The sequence below is a fragment of the Juglans microcarpa x Juglans regia genome, chromosome 2D (genome assembly GCF_004785595.1).
Source record: "Juglans microcarpa x Juglans regia isolate MS1-56 chromosome 2D, Jm3101_v1.0, whole genome shotgun sequence".
Taxonomy (NCBI): Eukaryota; Viridiplantae; Streptophyta; class Magnoliopsida; order Fagales; family Juglandaceae; genus Juglans; species Juglans microcarpa x Juglans regia.
The window spans coordinates 9347709-9363014 of record NC_054596.1 but is presented as its reverse complement, the minus strand read 5'-3'; the positions used below and the strand labels follow the sequence as shown (position 1 = coordinate 9363014).

At 34.4% G+C, this 15306-nt stretch overlaps 1 protein-coding gene and 1 pseudogene across 1 annotated transcript; both read left to right on the top strand.

Moving 5' to 3' along the window:
* Positions 1–2762: 2762 nt before the first annotated feature.
* LOC121249226 lies at positions 2763–4610 on the top strand (annotated as a pseudogene).
* A 478-nt stretch (positions 4611–5088) lies between these two features.
* On the top strand, positions 5089–6035 carry LOC121249225. Its single transcript, XM_041147943.1, has 3 exons — positions 5089–5100; positions 5469–5564; positions 5679–6035. The coding sequence occupies exons 1-3, from the start codon at positions 5089–5091 to the stop codon at positions 6033–6035; spliced, it is 465 nt and encodes a 154-aa protein (XP_041003877.1).
* The last annotated feature ends 9271 nt before the right edge of the window (positions 6036–15306 follow it).

Below are 15306 nucleotides of genomic sequence, written 5' to 3'. Positions count from 1 at the left end.
GCCAGAATAGCCACAATGAGAACAAACCAAATCTGTTTTCCCTTTTTGCTTCGTGTATCTAGCACCAGCAGATGATTGTCTTTGAGGTTGAGCAGCAATCATGGCATGAGAATCCAAGGAAATTCCAATGCTATTAGACAGAGACCTTTGACTTTCTTCTTGTAGTAACAAAGAAAATACTTTACTCATTGATGGTAGGGGGGATTGAAGGAGTAATTGACTTCTGATGGCTGAGTATGAATCATGTAATCCAACCAAGAATTTTATCACATAATCAGACTGTTGTCGATCTGTGAGATTCTTGAGAATACTGCAGGTGCACCTATCAAGATTTCCACATTTACAACTCGGAATAGGTCTATAGCTGATATATTCATCCCACAAGGTTTTAAAATCACTGAAATATTCAGTAACAGTTTTAGAACCTTGAGAAATGGAACTGAGGGATTTTTCAAGAGAGAAAACTCTCGGACCATCACTTCTAAGATATCTTGTCTTTAGTTCCTCCCAAATGTCCAAAGCAGTTGTAAAGTAAAGAAGACTGCCACGGATTTCTTTGGAAATTGAGTTCATTAACCATGAGAGCACTAGATTATTTGCTCTTAGCCAAGCAATTCGAAGTCTAGAATCAGTATCAATTCTAGGTTGAAGTAAAGTTCCATCAATAAAGCAGATTTTATTCTTGACAGTGAGTGCAATTGAAATCGATCGACTCCACGCAATATAGTTCTCACCTGTAAAGATTTCAGATACAAGAAGTGCTCCTGGATTGTCAGAAGGATGAAGATAGTATTGGCTCGAGGAATCATCACAAGGATTCGGCATAGGAGGATTAGCCATAGAAGCTCTCTCAGAAGGAGTTTCAGAGTTTTCCATAAAAGCAAGAAACAGAGAAAAAAATATCAAGAAGCAAGAAGAATGGAAGATTTCAGCGGAAGACTTTTCTTTATTTCTCTGATACCATGTAAAACTTTATAATGGAAAACAGAGGACTGCATGAAAACTTGCATATATTCTCATTACTTTCGTATCTTAAAAGGGCTGTACAAAGGGTCTATTTATACACTTCATTTACCCAAGCATAGCTATAACAAACTTAACCAACTTAACTGTATAGCTGTAACAGATTTAACTAACTCAACTGACTATTTACAATTTTAAGATAAAACTTTCTGTTTGGCTTCTAGAGATTGTAATTCTAATTTTTCTATATGATTTTCTATATTCCAACATCTCTTTCCATGCATTTACTTCCTCTCTTCTTCTTCTTCTTCTTCTTCTTAATATGAAGTAAGGTTTGTTCTTTCCTCCAATATTAATTTTTCTCTAACTGACTATTTTAGTTTTTGCAATAATATTCCAATACATACTCGTTTTTATAGTGAACTTCAGCTTTATGCTAATTTATAATTTCATGGGAATGATATATATCAGACCAGTCTTCTTAATTAATTAGTTATTTTAATTTTGAAACCAGACCTACGTACGTACCTTAATTCTCGATCATAAGTGTTAAAGGACGAAAATTAATTGAAAAAACATATATATATATATATATGCTATATAACCTACCTAGTAATTAGATAAAACTAATTTTTTTGGGTGGGTTTGAGGCTCATCATGAATTAATGACCTATTTTTCTTTCTATTTGTTAATTATTGATTATTCAGTCATATATATCTAAATGGCTGGAGTTAGCTACAAAAATTAATGTCTTTGATGTTCATGTTGAAACATTATATATATTGATTATATCAGTGATCTAGAATTGTGGGTACACATGCATGCATGAGAATAAAAAATTGAGTCAATGCATGCATTTTTTGTCTTTCACCAGGTAGCTGAGGATGTTCTGCATTAATTGCCGGTTTAGTTTCTGCATATATACATAGAAAATGCTATTGAAGTAGCTAGATTATAATGTGGTTGAGAACAAAACATCTTGCCAAAAAAATTGTTTCTAATTCAACTGCACATGGAAGAATAATAGGGGGAAATTAAAAAGGCATTGAAGTTAATTAAAAAGATAAGAGGAAGAAGAAGAAGAAGATTTATAAGTAGCATTACAATGGAAGAATGGATATATATCTGCAGTGCTGGAAACAAAATCATATATATATTATATATGACTTATATAATATACATACATATATATATATATATATATATATATATTTGGAGTTACCAACTTTACTACATACATACATACATATTTAATAACTAGTCATTTAAATGTTAATGATCCATTCCTCTCCAATACATCATGAGCAGCTTAGATCTAATTGCACCAGTAAAAAGATGAAAGTTGATCAGTAGTTACAACCATGATTATTAATAATTGATAGCTAAAAGACCCACAACTTTTATATATGTTAATAATTATCAACTTCATGGACAATTAAAAGTACATGAATTTCGTTAGTTGGGTTAATCCTTTTGGTTCCTTTTAATTTTTGAAGAAAAAGTATAGAATAAACCTTTTTTCACATTAATCAAGATTATCATGATCAAATAAACTAGAATCTTTGCCAGAAGCTTCTGATTAAACCTTTTTATTGTAAAATTTCATGTGTGTGCATGACACTATGATTAGCCAAAAGTCACTTTTTTCGTGATTCAACAATATCATCTTTGTGATTTTGAAGTTTCCTTACACTGGTATTCTATATATTTCGATTGTTTGCGATGATATAGTGGGCAGATGGTTACGGGTAGTTTATTGTTTGGAAGTTGGTTTTTAGTCCAACAAAAATCATCCAAAATGAATACCCGACATAGGCCTACTTGTACTCTACCTTCTTCGTCCTTGGTAAGGATTGCGATGAGAATCTCCAGAGCAAGGTGGTTCTCTTTTTTAAGAAGAGTATTCCAATACCAAAATGGATCAAGACCTGATCTTAGCTCTAATCCTTTCAATTCAAGCACTTGGATGTTGATGGAGTTTATAGCTTTGGTGATTCAAATAAGCATCACAACATTTACTATAGCCATTTCCAAGGAGAAGCCTGTTTGGCCAATGAGAATATGGATTGTTGGTTATAACATTGGCTATGTTCTTAGTCTGATACTACTCTACGGCCGCTACCAGCATCATCTCAATCATGGATATGGTTTCGGCTTTTCTAATGTGGAACAGCAGAGGGGCAGCGAAGAATCTAGGTATGCTAGCTTTACATACAATTCGCCCTTCACCTTCTATGATTCATTTATATTTTTCTCTTAAGCAAAATCATTGGTTTCCATGCGCTGTACAAATAGTGATAGCTCGTTTGTTGGGATCATTACAAAGATTTGTGAGCTAGTTATAAAACATCATGCAACTGTTATTGAGGATAAATCTTTGATTTTGTTCTTCGGCTGGAATTATTGAGAAATTATGCAAACAACTTAGTAGTGATAAACCCTTAGTGATATGATTAAAAGCCTCAAGTTATAACAAATAACTTCAAATCAATTCGATAATGGTTGGTGGTCACTATATTTTGTACTAGGCCACCTTAGAGTTTTAATTGTATTGGCAGCTATATTTAAATGATGAAAAATAAGATAAAAACTCATGAATTGCCTGCTTTTAATTTTTTTCATACACAAACAAGTTTCCATAAATTTAGTGGAAGTGGTACAGAGAGTATTCGACTCTCGATTTGGGTCCTTTCATCAAGCCCCAAAACTGCACGTGCTCTGCATCTTCTTGCTGGCTTGGAATGCAATCTGCTATTCATTTCCATTCCTGCTATTTTTGTTGCTATGCTGTTGCGTGCCAATGATTAGCAGCCTCGTCGGATACAACATGAATGCTGGTTCAACTGATAGAGGAGCAATCGATGATCAAATTTCCCAGCTTCCCAACATCCGACCTTGGAAATGATGATTTAGTACGTCTCATTTCAACTTACACTTACAGATAAGCTAATATCTTTCATAGGATAGAACAAATTTAGTATATTCTATGTCAAAAGAATATATTGGCGTGTTGAAAGTTGAAGTGTTGATGAGATTGTTGTGTTTGTTTTTGTGTTTGTGGTGGGAATGATAGGAATGCTGCATTTGCATAACCAATTACAAGGACAGAGAAGAATTGAGGAGGTTGCCATGTTCCCATGTCTTCCACCTCAAGTGCATAGATCAATGGCTCCAAATTATATCTTCTTGTCCTCTTTGTAAACAAGAACTAAAGAGGTAGTACACTATATATATATATATATTGGGAAACACGTTTTTTGTGGGGTAGTACATATGTTTTGAAGAGTTTGCATTGATTTGGAATTGCCCACAAAACGGCCTTCATCTGTTGCTTTCACTTTTGTCATGTTTAGTTTATGTGGTGTCAAGGATTTTGATTTGGAATGCCTTAACAAACACTTCTCATTGTGTTCCTTCTTCTACCTCAAGATGCTTATTATGGTGTTAAGGTCAGAAAAATGCATAAATGGATTATATTTATTTCCCATTTATGCTTTACAAAGGGATTGTATTAACATAGATGATGTGGACAGATATTGCCTGGTGTTCCATGGTACAAATAGTACCTCCTTCATCAGAAATCTCTTGGTTCCCTGATGGTCATTATTCTCATAAGGACTGTGCAATATAATCTCTCTAAGCTGAGGGTAAACTTCACTAATCCATATTGCTAATTTGCTTATGTTCTATATTTGTGATGACTTTGATGCAATTGCTAGACATGAATTGTTTTAACTTGGTTATTTCTATCTAATACCTGCACCTAAAGGCTGAGACAAGATGTGTTACCCTTTCTTTTGGTGATTCGATGAGTTACCCAATTAAATGCATTATAGGTGGTTATATTAAAATATTCGTGTATACATGCACCTATGCTTACGCATTATAGATAAAAGACATGAAAAAAAACCTGGTAGACAAGTTAATTGAAAACTCAAGATCTCACAACATTAGTTCAAAATTTGTTTCACTTTTTCCTTTATGCATTTTACATAAAAAAAATGTTGTATTAATTTTATTTGCTTAGGAATCATATATATTTAATGTTGTTTCACTTAATGTAATCAGCTTGCTAGTTGCCTTTATTTAATGCAACCATTATAGCATTAATAAAGTGAATTCTAATGGAGATGAGGGTAAGTCTCCATTTTGGTTGCAAGATGCACATCGACTGTATGTAGCATTATTATTTCTTTGTACTAATTGATATGTTAGGCTTCTTCAAAGTTGTGTATTTCCTTTGTGTTCTCTATATATGAATGACTAATATAATTACTTGCACATTTAGTTATGAAAAAACAAAAAAAACACTCAACAATCGTTATTGTTTGTACTTTGTACGTCTAATCCCAATAATTAATTTGATAGCTTGAATGAGAGATTTTATGCAGATTTGAGCTCACCATTGTGAATGCTAGCTAGTGTGTAATTTACTTTAATTTGTACTCCATAATGGTGTTCATATATTCAATCTAAGCTAGTGTATAATTTACTTAATTTGCAGTGTGGGAATGAAGAGAATTTGGTTGATTTCTTTAAAGAAGTCAGATGGTCAAAGAAGAATGATAAATTTGTGACTCCCATGACGGAAGAGAAATATGTGAGTGTTAAAGTAAAATCTTGTGATGTTCGAGATAAACCGATGTCCATATTTTTAGTACTAAGTACATATTACGAGCACCTAACCTGTGTGATGTTTTCTAATAGTTGATAGAATGAGATGGCAGCAAAGATGGTAGAGCTAGAGCCTGAGAAGCGGACTAAGGAGGCTGCAGCAGCAATATTTAAGGAAGTTTTGGGCCACAGGCCAGGGTATGTACGGGGTCTCGGCGAGATGGTTATTCCCGAGTCATCTAGACAATCAACTAATGCCCGAATAGAAGAATTAATTGAACGTGCAAAAAGAAGTGAGAAAGAAGCTGCACATTATAAGGCTTTACATGATGACTTACGGGCGAATGTCATGCTATTAATTGAGAAACAAGACAAGTACGATAAGTTTATGGAGATATATGAGTTAGAGAGGCAGACACAGGGAGAGTCTCATAGAGAGACTCAGGGACCTGCATAGCCGGTTACTGAATTTGAAGGTAACAATTTTTTGTAAATTTTAGTAAGGAGATAAAAGTTAAAATAATATAGCAACAAAATTTCTCCCATATCTCCAGAACCTCCCCTTTTGTACATCAGTTACTGGTGTGGGGTAGGTAGTATATTTTTTAGTTGTAAGGATATTTTGTAGCTTCTGTCTGGCGATGTACGTTGCTCTTGCCACCAACATGCACATGGGAAGTTCTTGGTCATCAATGTACAGTGAAATTGCTACAGCAAGGTAAGTTATCAGTACATACATAGCCTTATTTTCAGGCCAAGTTTTATGCTGAGAGAAGGACCTTTGATATAGACTTCTAGGTACATTCCATCTATAATATTCAAGTTTCTTTTGGCAAAATCTTACTTTCTGGCCAAAAATCATGGAAACTTCAATTTATATATTTAAGTATGACTACAAAGTTTAGTGCAAGGCTGATATAAATAAAAGACCTGGTGGAATGATATAAGAAATATTTTATTGTGCTGTCATTTTTTCCTCATATTTTTAGAGGTGCAATCATCCATAATGATTAGTTCACCAAGAAGAAAAGTGAAAATCTGGTGTTAGACTAATTGCTCTCTTAACTATTTCTCTCCATTATGAAGTGGTCCAATACATTTGAAATTCTAAATATAGCTCTCTGAAAAGGACTGAGTTTGAAGTAATAATAGTTTTCAAGATTAGGTTACTATAAGGTACTATTCACAGTTGGCTGCTTTACTTTATTGGCAACTAAACATTCAATATTCTTCTTATTGATTATTCAGGTATACTTACAAGCCGAGGTATAGATTATTCAATGGTACCTATTTTTGGAGTGAACAATATCAGTTTAGAGCTTCTCCTTATCCTGGTCAAAATTCTCTACAACGTGTAGTCATCTTTGGTGACATGGGGAAGGTTTGAACTCATGGAAAATACTAAATATGTCTCATGAAATCATACTATTCAGTCATCCTAAAATGACTTTCATATGTTTATGGTTGCAGCAAATATATAGATTTTTTATATAGATTATCAATATCATCAGAAGCATAAGTATAAGAAAATCAATCAACAAGAACACACAATTATCTTGCTCAACCCTTTTTTTTATTATTCTGTGATAACTTTAAATCTATAGATATATGATCTTAAAGGAGTATATGCAATTTCTCACTCCCAAGTAGGATGTGCAGCTTGTTTCAACTCTGATGTTGATTTGCGACATTGCTATTTACCTTACCTTATGTTTTAATTGGTTCGACTTTGTTGAGCTTTTCATTGCAATTATTTGCATTCTAAGCTTTTCGTTATTGTTTCTGATAATTGCTGAAGATTATTATACTCACACCTTTATATATAGCTGATTATGAATTGAATGCCTTGTAACTTGGGGCCTTGAATATTATGTTTTTGCAGAAATATATTGCATTTCTTTAGAGTTGTGTTGAAGCACTTGAAGTAAAACCGGGGAACCAAATTCACTTCTTCCCATACTTGTTGGAATATGTTGGTGCATTCATGAAGACAACTTGCTGTTAGACATTTATAGTTTGAACGAAAAATACATGTAAATTTATATTCCATTGTGATATGTTGGATGTTATTCTGTAAAACGTACTCTTAAATCTAGGTGAATTTTAAATATGTACGTCGAGGTTATTTGAATGATGTTGATATATAATATATAATATAAGCAATTAGATATAAATTTATCCAAATCTAGTATTTATAATTTATTAGCAAGCAATTATCTGATATGAAATCACAAATACCAGGGAAAATAACACCACGACAAAATACAAGCAAACAGAGCAGGTTTTGAAACAAAAAAACATTTCCGGCGAACATAACTCGCCGAAAATGAACACTTTTGTTTTTTTTAAAACCCATTTCCGGCGACATACCTCGCCGAAAATGAATTACAACACCGGCATGATGAGTCGCAGAGACATTATTTTTGGTGACTATATAATCGCCACAAATAATATATCTCCAGTATTTTCGACGATTATTAGTCGCCGGAAATAGACCTAGCAACTAGTAATTAATCTATTCTGGAAGCCTTTATTGGCGATATGAATGACATTTCCGACGATGTAAAATCGTCGAAAATGTACATCATTTCTGTCTGTTTTCAAAAATCGACACAAAATATTTTACTTGGCTCTTCAAAAGCGGTGACATTGGGGCAAACATATTTAGCCGGAATAAGATATTTGTGGCAATAAATGTGAGTATTTGCGGCGACATACGTCGCCGAAAAATAGGTTAATTTCTTGTAGTGTCTCTTAACTCCAACAATTGTCAAACGTACTCCATCTTTTGTCAATCATATCCCTGTAATCAAGGTTACCATTATTGCCAACAATGTATATATTGTATTCTCTGTAAAGTTATTGTTAGTGAGGAATAATAATATTTTCATATCCCATTATGTTTCAAACATGAAGCCAAATCAAGTCAAACACCATTGTGTTTTAAGTTCAATTTTTTTAGAACAAAAATACATTTTTCACCCAGAAAATACCACATGCTCTCATTTTAGTACTACACAAACTATCAAATTATATATGAATGAATTAACTTCAATTTACTCTCCCTTTAAATATATATTTTTTAAAATACCAATACACTCGTAAGGGGATTTCTCCCACACTCATAAGCCCACTAAGCGCTCGGCCGAAAGTAATGGGTTTTGCCCCGATACTTGGCCCAGGGTCCAAACTTGCCCAAGAAGCAACTCACTTGTAAGGGAAAGTAAGCAATGATGACTGATGGGACAGACAGGCCTGATGCCACTCGCCCGCATCCGTTCATGGGGACTCGTACATGGCAGAACGGGAAAGACAGAGAACCTTTGATCTTTTGATGAGGGAACATCGAAGAAAGGCAACAGTGCTTGCAGAATAAAACGATCAAGAAGTCACGTCCCATTAATGACATCACTACCTGAGCAACACGCCACATTAATGACTTCGTCGCAGAGGCATGGCGCATTAAAGGACTCTAACAAAAGAAACAGTAATAAGGACATGGACTCCACAGGGGCAGGCACCATCTGTCGCCCCCAAACTCCCGATATAAATAGCAATTTCTAGGTAAGAAAAAACTCTCTCGCTTCTCTGGTCTCTGGACTCTCTCATTATTTACAAACTTCCAAAATACTTTACTGACTTTGACATCAGAGACTCCCCGGCCCTAAGGCCGCCCTCTCCCACCTGCTTTATACTTTGTTTTCGCAAGCCCAGCTTTGAAGACTTGAGTTGCTGGAATCTGGATCAAAGACGTACGAAACACAACGTTAACAACACTAATAGTCACTTCCTTAACCATTAAGCAAAAGAAAAAATTAAATACATGAACGGTCAAAATGAGGGAGCAAAATGAGGGGGCATACTATCATTTTCCATAATATATATATATATACACACACACACACACATATATCTATTTTATTTGCACACTCAAGAAAAGATCTTAATTGAAAGTAGAATGTAAAATTAAGATTGAGATAAATAGTTTTGACTGCATGTTAAAATCATCAACCCCCCTTTTTTTTGTTTTCTTTTTTGTTTCTCGCAGCTAATTTTGAGTTGAATAAAATCTCGAGAGTTTGGCTTACGTGTAGATATTAATATGTGTCAGCTGGTACTTAACCAATTAGTATAATGATCGATGATACCAAAATCATATATAAAATCAATCAATACGGAACAAAATTTTATTAATCTTGATTCGTTAATTTCTGAATTGAACTTTTAACATAAACACTAATAATTAGGAGCCAATATTGAGTTGCGAGCTCCTCATCAGAAACGGAGGTCAGTGTTAAATTGTTAATGCCCCACAAGGGGTCTGTTAATGAGAATTTATATACCCAAAAAAAAAAAGAACATTAAATAGAGTAATACTGCATACAATCGTTGAGTGCGCAAGAACCTTGCAGTCGCTTTAAAAAAGAGTGAGGTCTACTATTAAAAAATTGATTTTTTTATGCGAATTCCATATTTATTTACTTTTTTTTAAAGTGATTACGCAACGTTTGTATACTCATAACTGCAACTATCATTTCTCCATTTAATAAGAGGCCGATTCTCTCTCTTTCTCTATTTTATTTTATGTTAGGAACTCGAATATCTACTCCCTTTTTCCTTGAATTTAAATCTCAACAAACCAATTCATGAGAAATGATCAAAAGAAATTTTCACTTGGAATGTATGCATTAGGAAAAGGAAATAAGAACAGGTTCGATATATCATGTACCTCGTTAATGTACTGCATGCACACATTTGGTGGGCCACATTTATATGATTGCCGACTTTTCTTTTCTTGGAACTAAATTCTGTTTACCTTAGACCAAATTCTTCATTATGTTGATTAAAATATTAAACATACAGTTTACTCAAATGGTACGACTTGAATTCAAATGCTTATTATCTTATATATATAATAATTAGCAAAAGGGCTGCCCAAGAGGTTTTCGTCTATAGATTATCACGTACACTATGGTTTTAGGAGAACTACAATAGATTATATATCATCACTTGTTCTAAAAATCTAAATTGATGAAAAAAATAGATTTAGTTATTTGTATTATATTCTTAACAATATTTTTATTGAACCAAATTCTTTGTCACAAAAAAGTCATTTTGGTTGCAGATTAGAATCATCATTTGCGACCAAAATATATATGATCATTTGCAATCAAAATCATGAGATCATTTGCAACCCAAATGGCCTTATTCTAACAAAAATTTGCAGGTTCATGTCTTGTTAACTTCAAAAAGGGTACTGGTGTGGCTTGGCCATGACCACGACTTGTGCCAAAAAAGAGTTTTCCAATGCGTAATTATGATACTGTAGTCAAAGTTATTAAAAAAAACTGCCATATATATATCTCCTTACACTTAAAAAGAATCTATAGATAAGTGAACATGAATGAGCAGTAAATTTTTGTTTTAACACCTTTCATTCCGTTTATACCCCTGTGTGAATAGAACTTTACGAAATAGATGGAGAAGTCGATCTGGCCTGGTCTTCGAATCTCTCAACAAACAAATACCACTTCTTTTAACGATAGGTTGCCAAAGCGATAGAAAAATCGGCACTTTGATTTTGCTACCAATGCATGATGGAGAAAGTGACAGAGAGAGAGAGAGAGAAGACGAGGAACCGTGAGAGAAAGAGAGAGAGATCTGGTTCCAACAAAATAGAGAGAGTGAAAAAGAGGAAACATTATGAAAGATAAACATGTGAGAGAGTGGGTTTGAGGGGGGAGGGTAGAAAGAGAGAGAGTAGAAAGTGAGGGACCGGTTTGTGAAATTCAAAGATGAGAGAGATAGAATCAGACGAAAAGAAGAAGGTTCGGGAAGGGACGGAAATGGGGAAGAAAAAGAAAAAAAAAATAGAGATAAGTTGGGTTGGGCTGGTAGTACTAGAATAGTAGGCTTGCATTATGAATCTTTTTATAATTAATACACAAAATCTTGACAAGGACCCCTAAACAAAAAAAAAGAACTGAAGCAAATAAAAAATAATTAATGTCTCCTTAAGCTATGATGCATTACTGTTTTTATACAATGCTTCTGCACACCTGGGATTTTAGTTCATACATTTATTGTCACGTTTCAAAATAAAAAATAAAAAATGCATTTGTTGTCACACGGCAGCAAAACGAAACCTGTAGGTACATTTATATGACCAAATAATTTGTTAAGGATAATGATAGGTTTACTATCCTTCTATCATCTATTTATTATTTTTTTTAAAGATTTTTTGTTTTATTTAATAGTTAAGAAAGTGACTATTAATGATCGGTTTAGGAGGGTAATCGGTAATCGGTTTATAGCTGGCCTCTAAATTTTTTTTCGGGATTTCTCATTTATTATGCTCTTCATCTACTTTACCTTCATCTTTTAAGGTATGGAGAGATTATATTATTCGTCCTTTTTTTGAAAAATTTAAAATAGTAATAATGATAATTAAACTTATGGCCCTATAGGAGACAAAAAAAGTATAGATTCGATTATTATCATAATAATACATAAGTGGTTTCCTTGTTAACTTATGTGCAAGTGATAACTATGGTGTCTTCAAAAGTGCTATTTATCAGTAACGTAACAATCAAAACTATTGGTTGTCATATGTATTTGTGTTTGCTCTATCATTATTCTATTCTCTTTTATTTCATTGACCAACAAAGGAACTGTGGCCTACTTGATTACCTTCCTATGATGTTTTCTATGATGTTCTTGTTGCATGTGGCATCCCAGCGTATATGATTTGGTTGTTCATTAGAAGTAGTTAATGGTGTCTATGTGTTGTTGGCCCATCAAGTTGATTGCCAGTAAACTAACTTTAGATATGGTTAATCTATTTTGGTTTGGAAATATTTATCATTGAAGAAATCCATATATATATATATATATATATATATATATATTTCTTTCAACCGGGCAAACGTGCCCACTGCTAGTGTATATATATATGTAGGGCTATTCTCCGACCCGACCCAACCCAACCCGACCTGTAAGTTACCAATTCCGATCCGACTCGAAAGCGATCTATTTCGTTCGGCTGATTAATCGGATACTCGACCCGAAAATACTTTCGGAAAAACGGGTATTCCGACCTGACCCGACCTGACCCATTTGATTATTATTATAATTATTTTTTAAGATATATATTTATTTATTTTTAGTTTACAGCAATCAAAGCAGGAACAAATATGATGTACATTCTGCAAAATCCCAATAGAACTTCCGAGAAGCCCCGAAAGCCTTATATACAATTCGTCTAGAGCCAATTTCTTATCAAACCATGGGCCATCTTGCTCGAGAACATCAAGAACCCTCTTGGCATCAATCTTGACATTATCAAAGAAAACCCATTGGTGCTCGGTTTCATCCACATTAGTTCTCGGTTTTTCTTTCGAAATAGGATCAAAATCTGAATATCTCCATGCTCTTTTCAAGGGTTCCTCAATTAATCAAAACCCATTATCAACCTTACCACCATCAAAGCTGCTATCGCAGAACTCTCAAGAAATGACCAAATAGATAAATACCCATTATCTCCGGGACTCTACAGTACCCAACAAACTGAAGAAGCTCACCAAAAGATCGAGAAATCTTAGTATATACAGATCCAAAAGGTTTGTACAATCAAATTTCGGGATACCAATTAAAAACGAAAAGGCCTAGATACATACAATGGGTTGAGCCGAACAAGAAATGCTCATTGAGGAAGGACCTCACTTGTGAATTATAGACTAGAATCCGATTGGTGAAAAGGATTGGAGCTAGTGAAGGAAACAAGGATTTACCTGCGATTAAGCTGGTTGGTAAGGCGATATCAGCCTTTCTAAGCTAGTCCCGCAAGGTTCGGCTGCTGTGAAAGAGGAAGAGGAGGTCGCTATTTGGGAGAGAGAGCAGCTACCCTCCATGCGAGGGTAAATGGGAAGACCATTACGTGAATTGATCTGAATTTAGTACTAGCTTTGAGGGATTGGGAGAGAGTGAGATATGCGAGGGATCGAGAGAGTGTGCCCCTTTGGATGCCGTTTTCGACTAAAAATGGGTATCGGGTATTACCCGGTTAAAAAGCAAACGAGTATCGGTTATAACCGGTTCCGTTTTTACACCTCAAACGGGTCGGGTTTTCGAGTCGGTAATTCTGTCGGGTCGGGCATGCGGCTTTTTTGAGCAGCCTTACATATATGTATGTATGTATGTATATTATATGTCATTGTCCCAATTCAAGGATTCTTGGCATTCTTGTGCAGATCTTCTTTCTCAAGCTATTCTAGCTTCATCAATGTCAAATTTCATAGCCTTCTCCTGCATCATCAAAAGGTTAGATATATAATGGCTCCGAGCTTGCCAGAAGCAATAAACGGTTTACATTTGCTAGACAAATTAGAAATGGCTACGCCGTGCATGGCAACACAATCATCTATTGATGATTGATCATAACCAAACAAACCTAGCTACAGTAAAAATCTTTGGTTCCAGCTCCCAGCTCAGTGTCGAGCAAAGTATTTCTATCGCCGAGTTGACATGCACCTTTTGTAGTCCAGACCTATATGACAATGTAGAGGATCTCCCATCAGGGTAAACTCGATCCCATCAGGAATGTGTAAGTTTGAGGTTATTTAATAGATAAAAAAATCAGTCCAGGCTAGGATTTCTTTAATTTATGCAGTGCTGTACCATTTAAAGCCAGACATCAGTTTTGCATATATTCCAGCACCTACCCAACTGTCTATATTAGTTTATTAATTGGACAAAGAACAATGGCTATACATGTGGGCTGTGGCAATATATATGCTCCACTCCAATAACCAAATTGAGAAAGAAGAATAAATAGTTTTTATACTTATTTAAGAAAGAAAAACCAGTCTGAAAGTTCTTAATTAGTACTTGTGCTAGCTCAAGTGCTATATAATATACCATTTAAAGCCGAAAATCATGATTTAATTTTTTTTAAAATAAATATTTTGCTGTCAAAGAAAATGGCTATATATATATATATAATATATATATACTTGTAGCAATAATGTGCTCTAATAAAAAAAAAAATCTAGGGTTATTTAAGAAAGAAAAACCAGTCGAGGCTCTTAAATTATGCTGTGATATATATCCCATTTAAAGCCGCACACCACCGATATGAGCAGATAATTAACAAGCCACAGTTGCTTAATTAATTCTGGTCTTTATCCATCCAATCAAGAACCCATTTCCATGTGCCTGCAGATAAGCGCACCTCAAAAGCCGAATTCCCATTTGTCCATGATATTGTATTATATTGGGAAAAGTTGTATTATTCTCCATTCACATAAAAACCAATAAGCGAAAGACATGTTAGATTCTGCAAGACAGGAGAACTATATGTAACTCATGTAGCCATCTTTAAGCTTTTCACATGGATATCTTACGACTAACTCTGCCAATTGACTTCTCTATTTGGCATCTTTCCGCATTCTTGGAAAGGGACATTTCAGTTCGGAATTAGCTCATAACACGCGTCCGATCCTTTCCCTAAATAGTAATTACACAACTATTTTTTTATTTATACATGTATTCTTAGAGACTTCCAAGCTCTTGAAGTCTCTTTCTTCCTCGTGCCTATAAAACCTCTCTCATATTCACACTCCCATTACACCAAATTAGACATTACCACAAAGCACTTCTCCGTTCTGTCTCTGTCTCTCTCTTCTCTCTTCTCTCTTATATACAGAGTACTGAGCTTCGTTTTTTTTTTT

What these genes read in the sequence shown, in the direction of transcription:
- LOC121249225 (XM_041147943.1), top strand. An exon ending in CCATGACGGAAGAGAAATAT is followed by an intron (nt 5,565 to 5,678) that starts GTGAGTGTTAAA and finishes AATAGTTGATAG; the next exon opens with AATGAGATGGCAGCAAAGAT.